The 7,206-nt window shown below is 36.1% G+C and overlaps 1 protein-coding gene across 1 annotated transcript; it reads right to left on the bottom strand.

The window, feature by feature from the left end:
- Window positions 1–5,295: 5,295 nt before the first annotated feature.
- LOC112529100 lies at window positions 5,296–6,650 on the bottom strand. The gene is made up of 2 exons (XM_025140176.1): window positions 5,861–6,650; window positions 5,296–5,633 (listed from the first exon to the last, which is right to left on the bottom strand). The coding sequence occupies exons 1-2, from the start codon at window positions 6,648–6,650 to the stop codon at window positions 5,296–5,298; spliced, it is 1,128 nt and encodes a 375-aa protein (XP_024995944.1).
- Between the last annotated feature and the right edge of the window lie 556 nt (window positions 6,651–7,206).

Raw genomic sequence — 7,206 nt, forward strand, 5'->3', positions numbered from 1 at the left:
GTCCGTTTCTTACTTTTTTTCGACCGGCAAGAAACGGAATTTATTAAACCAAAACCTAATAAGACGTTAGATTATATAACGTCCGAAAAAAATAAACGAGGATTACAACACCATTTCCGCCTCTTACTACCGGACAACGCTGTCAAAAAGTAACAAACGGATAATAACCGCTTGGTATTCAGCGGAAACATAATTACAAAACACCACGACTTTTTAATTACTGAGCGTGTACAAACAGTTTTTTGATTGAAAGAAATCATTCAGTAATAGGGGTGAGCAGCGGAACCGGGTACCCGGCTATAGAACCGGAATCGCCTTGGAACCGTCGGTTCCAGAACCGGAACCGATATAAGTGGTTCCGGTTCCTAAAATACGGAACCGATTGAGAATGGTTCCGGTTCTCAATTTTTCGGAACCGTTACCCGCCGGGTACCCGGTATTTTTCAATAAAAAAAAAAAATAATTTTTTAATACCAAATTTATATTAGGTTTACATCTTAAAAGCACGTCGTCATCTTCAATCTTCATCTAAATTCTTCATATATAAAATGATTCGTATTTTTTCAAATTGTGTGTTCATTTGGATTCATAGTATGTAATCGTTAAACTTTGAACAATTACCATTATCGTATGTAATCGTTAAACTTTGAACATTTTCTATTAGTCTATTATGGTTTGTAATCCTTAATCAATATTTGTAACCATTATTCTGTATAATTTGTATTCTTGCTTATTTATTTAGTGTTTTGGCAATGTTTTATTTTTTATTTCTAAATAACAAAATTTTAATATTTTAGGAAGCGGGTACCCGGAACCGGAACCGGTTCCCGGCGGTTCCGGTTCCAAAAATTTAAGAACCGCTCTAACCGGTTCCGGTTCCAATATCTCAAGAACCGCCGGTTCCGGTTCCGGTTCTGGTTCCTGTCAAAAAGGGCTGGTACCCGCCTATGCTCACCTCTATTCAATAATCCATCGCTGATTCCCAATCCATTAACATGTCTAAGCGTCTTAATATCATATTTTTTAGGACGAAACAAAAAAATGTCATGTCTAGAAGTGTTACAATATGTTAAAAGACGCTTTTGAGTCTCTTAACAAAATTTTAGAACGTTTTTAAAATAAAATGTCATATTAATTATTTTACACGACACTATTTGAAAAAATGCCATATATATATATGAACACAAGCGTCCTATACCTATGAGTTTACAGGACCCTTCTCAAAATTATTTTATAAAATAATAATACAACACTTTCTTTAAAAATCGTTATAAAAACTTGTTGAGACGCCCAAAAACGTCATATTAACCTATTGTAATTGTTTTCGATACGATGCTTTACAGTTTGGTCTTATAAAGTTAAGTCTTATGAATCACTTCATTCGTCCAATTTACGTAACAATTAATTAACCCGCCAACCTAACCCAAACAGTCTCAACCCGCAAGGGTTGGGTTATATTTTTGAATGGTTGACTTGAGATTTTTCCAAACCGTCATAATTAAGTTGGTTTATAAAAATACCGTAAATCACTCAACCCAACCTGCATACACCCTTAACCGTAAGTAATTTGCATATTTTACCAACGGATTTCCGACATCTATTTCTTAATATGCTAACGGTCTTGATGGTATTAACGACGCACATTTGGTTTTAATGGTTCATAATCAGGCTTAATAGGCTTTAAGACAGTCGTCTTATTTCGTGTATGTGGGTCTTAATCGGTTTTGGTAGGACTTAATGGTAATAATAGATATTGGTGAGTTTTGACAGGTCATATTCAGACCGATGTGTCCGTTGGCTGACTGATGCTTGCCTTATTCAGACATCATGGACAGATATTGACAATAATTCTGGCGATCTTTTATGCACTTGCCTTGTCCACTAAGTAGGCCCTTGATGGGAGGGGGTGGTGTTCAACTGGTCCAGTTTTGAGGCTCTGATCCATTTTACTATTAAAAAACGAGACTTTCATCGACGGCAATTTTCGTGAGAAACCCATTGAAAATGGCCATATCCGATGGATCGCCTACGAAAACTGACCGTCGGAAATTATCTGGTGGGAAAACTTCTCCGATGATCATTTTCGGCGGAATTTTAAGTATTTTCGACGACAATTTCCATCTGAAAGCCTTGGTAGTGGTTTCCAACGGATTTTTAAAAGTAATTAACAAATTATTTATTAAAATCAGATATTGCATTTCGTCGGAAATCCATAGGAAATTCTTAGAATTTCTAATGGATTTTTAAAATTAATTAAGAATTATTCATTAGAATCAGATATTGGATTCCGTCGGGAATCCTTAAGAACTTTGTTGGTGTTCATTTCCGACGGATTTTCACTCTTTTCCGATGAGAGACATATGGTATATGCGTATCTGCTCGGTAAAAGACTTAACAATTTCACAACTTCGCAATCATTTCGCACGGATCTTTATAATTAACTAAAAAATTAGTTTCTAAAACATATTGACGGATTTTCTCGGAAATCTGTAGAAAAATTCTAAAAGTTTCAGATGGATTTTTATAATTAATTAAAAAAAAACTATTTTCTAAAACACATTGATGGATTATGTCGGAAATTTGTAGGAAAATTTTAAGACTTTCCGATGGATTTCCTACAGATTTTTATAATTAACTAAAAAATTATTTTCTAAAACATATTGATGGACTCTGTCGGAAATCTGTAGGAAAATTCTAAAAGTTTYCGATSGATTTTAGCCGGACTTTTATAATTAAAAAAACTATTTTCTATAATTAATTAAAAAAACTATTTTCTAAAACACATTGATGGATTCTGTCGGAAATTTGTAGGAAAATTTTAAGACTTTCCGATGGATTTCCTACAGATTTTTATAATTAACTAAAAAATTATTTTCTAAAACATATTGATGGACTCTGTCGGAAATCTGTAGGAAAATTCTAAAAGTTTCCGATCGATTTTAGCCGGACTTTTATAATTAAAAAAACTATTTTCTATAATTAATTAAAAAAACTATTTTCTAAAACACATTGATGGATTCTGTCGGAAATTTGTAGGAAAATTTTAAGACTTTCCGATGGATTTCCTACAGATTTTTATAATTAACTAAAAAATTATTTTCTAAAACATATTGATGGACTCTGTCGGAAATCTGTAGGAAAATTCTAAAAGTGTCCCACGGAAATCCGCCGGAAAATTACCGGCGGATTCCGTCCCCTGGAAAATGCGCCGGAAATGGCCAGTTTTCTAGTAGCGTTTTTTGGTTTGAATTTACAAACTTATGTCATATAAAAATATATTTTTCTAAGACTCTTTTTAATTTAGACGTTCTATAAAATTGATTTTGTTGTAGTGTAATTTAAAATTACATGAAGATGGTAGTTACAAAATGGTCCGTTTAATTGATTGCTTACAAAATGGTTCATTTAATATCGCGATTTTTTTTTGAACGGCAAAAAGAAAGAGTGTTAGGAAAAGAGATTCGGCATGACCATCACCCCCCCAAACACCCTAAAAAAGCTATAATAAAACTAGCAAGGCGCTAGAAAAGATACAAAAGAGTTAAAACAAAGCTAACGGATTACAACCCCATCTAGACCAAACAATATTACATTTAGATCTAAATTTAATCCAAGTAAAAAGCATAGCTTGCGAATCCACCATCACTGCTTCCCACGATAACCTTTTGTTATTGAAGATCACATCATTTCTTGCCTTCCATGTAAACCAAAGAATGCTCATGATAAGTGCCTTGATCATTTTTCTTTGCTTCTTCGATTTGGCACATTCAATCAGATTGACCACCATCTGATCAAGGGAAGAATGATTGCCAGAGTTTATATCACACCATCTCTCGACCCATCTCCATATCTCTTTTGATTTTTCACAGACGTAAAAAAGATGTTCTTCCGTTTCCACTTCTCTTCCACAGAGCGGGAAAGAATCAATTTGCAATTGTATACCTCTTGAACTAAGATTTTGTCTTGTAGGAATTCTCCTCAGAAAAAGCCTCCATAAGAAGCAATTTATTTTTATCGAAAGCCATTTGCACCATATTGATTGCCCCACAACATTACCATTAAGTTTGTCATCCAAAATAGCTCTCATAGATTTGACAGTGAAGATCCCAATACTATCCCCCACCCATATCCATTTATCCCTACCGTTAGAGAACTCATAATTCCTTACCAAATTTTGTAATTCGGTAACTCTATCTGAAAGTTTGCTATTAACGATTGGACTTTCCAACCAAGACCAATTCCATAACCTACCGTTGCTACTATTTGGAGTATATCGATCAACAATGAAACATGATCTATTTCTTTCAAAAATAAACAAGTCAGGGAACATACTATTAAGAGTATTGTTACCAGCCCATTTGTCAATCCAAAATTTTGTTTCCTCCCCATTACCCACAACACGAATGAATAAGCGATCTAAATCAACATTAAGAGGGATTAGAGCCATACCTGCCTTAACGATATTTAGCCACACACACCAGAGCACCTCGGATTAGCCATGGAGTTTGAATCTGCACCTGACACCCCATGAATCGCTTTAATAACTTGTGCCCATAAGGCATGCTCTTCTATCTTTAACCTCCACCACCATTTTATCAAGAGAGAAATGTTGGCAGCATTGAGCGAGCCAATTCCGAGTCCACCCATTTGTTTAGGAGCAACAACATTCTGCCACTTCACCCAATTAACCTTAGACTTCCCAGATGCATTCAAGCCCCATATAAATCTTCTTCTTATTTTTTCAAATTGCCTCAATTACTTTACCGGGGGCTTTAAAACTTGAGAAAAAATACAATGGAATGCTGCCCAAGACCGATTTACAGAGTGTTACCCTWYMTCCAAAAGATAAATTTTTTCCTTTCCATTTCGAAAGTTTATTATTCACCTTGTCAATTATTGGTTGCCAGTTCCGAGCAAGGTTCATGTTTGCCCCCACAGTGACCCCAAGATTGGAGAATGGTAGCTTTGCTCGGTCGCATTTAAGGAAATTGGAAAAGATTTGTACCTCATCTTCATGTACACCAATGCCAAACACCTTACTTTTGGAGAAGTTCACCTTTAGACCTGAAGCGAGATAAAAGCAATTCAGCAGCCTGGTCACTGTATACATATTTGACGCCACCCATTTCCCTAGGAAAATTACATCATCAGCGAAGAGAAAGTGCGATAAAGTGGGACCATTGTTTGGGAGAGACACTCCATGGAAAAAGCCTTTGTTTGTTGCCTCCATCATTGCGATATGCAAACCCTCCATTGCAATGATAAAAAGGAATGGTGAGAGGGGGTCACCTTGCCTCACCCCCTCGAGATGGGGAATTCATCAGTTGGTGCTCCATTAATCAGAACTGATGCTCTAGCAGAAGCAAGACATCCGTTGATCCAAGTCCTCCACTTAATGCCAAATTCCATTTGTTCCAGCATAGAATCGATAAAACTCCAGCTAAGAGTACCGAACGCCTTCTCAAAATCAACTTTAAAAAGAAACATCTCATTTTTCGATCTTTTTGCCCAATTACAAACTTCGTTAAGCATTAATGGCCCATCCAACATTTGTCTTCCTTCGATATAAGCTAGTTGTGCCGGACTTACTACTTTTCCAACTACATACCTCAACCTCATGGAAAGTAGCTTAGCTACAATTTTATACCCACAACCGATCAAGCTTATCGGATGAAAATCTTTTATTACAAGAGGATCATTGATCTTGGGGAATAGAGAGATGAAAGAAGAATTACATCCTTGAAAGAAATAGCCATGAACTTCAAAAAATTCCACTGCTCTGATCACATCTTTTCGACAAGAGACCAAAAATGCTTGATGAATTTAAAAGTAAATCCATCCGGTCCTGGGGCTTTCTCACTTCCACAAGACCAAATGGCCCTTTTAATTTCTTCCGTGGAAAACGGGGCTTCAATAAAGGTCTTATCTTCAACAGAAAGTTTTTTGAATAACGAACTTTGAAACTTTGAGCGAGAATGCATATGTTCACAAAACTTGTTTGAGTAGAACCCAAACGCCTCATTCTGAATCGACTTCGGATTAGTTTCCCATACCCCATTAACAATGAGACCATTAATCCTGTGTCTGTTTCTGTTTGCGTTTACAACCCCATGAAAGAAAGAAGAGTTCTCATCTCCATCGATCACCCATTTCACTCTGGCTCTCTGTTTCAAATCCAAAGTGTTGGCATATTCCAGATGTTTTGCTTCTGCCTTCCAATTTTTTCTATCTTCAATTTCAGCATCTGAAAGAGGACTCGATTCTGCCTTTGTTTCCAGATCATCAATTTTCTTTTTGATTTCTTCAATACTAGATTTTTCTTTATACAATACCTCGACCTTCCATTTCTTAATCGCCCCTTTTACCGTTCTTAATTTGGCTGCTAATGTCACATCAGCCGTACTCCTGCACTTAATTGAATTCCAAGCAGTATGAACTAAATCCCGAATATCTTCATGAACAAGCCAAGAATTAAAGAACCGAAACGAAGTGGGACCAAAATCCGCTGAATTGCAAGTGAGAACAATCGGGCAATGGTCCGAATATTCTCTTGCAAGAATCGTAGCATTTGCGTCTGGCCACATCGACAAGAACTCCGATGAGACAAAAAATCTATCCAATTTACTAAGAGAGATCCCATCGTCACTCATCCAAGTATACAACCTTCCCCCAAGCTTAATTTTGTGTAACTCAGAATCTCTTATGAAACCATTAAAAAAATTTGCACCACCAGAGGAAAAAATTGAGTCAATTCTCTCCCCTCTGTCCCTTAATTCATTAAAATCTCTCATCAAAATCCATATACCACTCCTAGAATGAATCTGATTACTTAAATCGGTCCACAAGTTCAATATAGAATTGAGCTGTCTAGGAGCGTAAACATTTACCACAAAAACATCAGTGTTTAACCCTTTTATACGCCCAATAACGATAATGAAATTGGAATGTTTCAAACACTGAGATTTCACAAATAAGTTGGAGTCCCAAATGCAGACCAGACCCCCCGATCTCCCTTGAGAAGCTACAACCTCAAAATCAAAATTTGAATTACACCAGAGAATTGAAGGATTGATATTACCTGGATTCGCAAATTGAGTTTCTTGAATCGAAAGGAAGTTTACCTTATGTTGTTTGATCAATCTTTTCACCCATTCCTCTTTCTGATTACCCCCAATACCTCTTACGTTTAGAGACATCATATTCATT

Source organism: Cynara cardunculus (assembly GCF_001531365.2).
Source record: "Cynara cardunculus var. scolymus isolate 2C chromosome LG 16, CcrdV1, whole genome shotgun sequence".
In the NCBI taxonomy this organism is placed as follows: domain Eukaryota; kingdom Viridiplantae; phylum Streptophyta; class Magnoliopsida; order Asterales; family Asteraceae; genus Cynara; species Cynara cardunculus.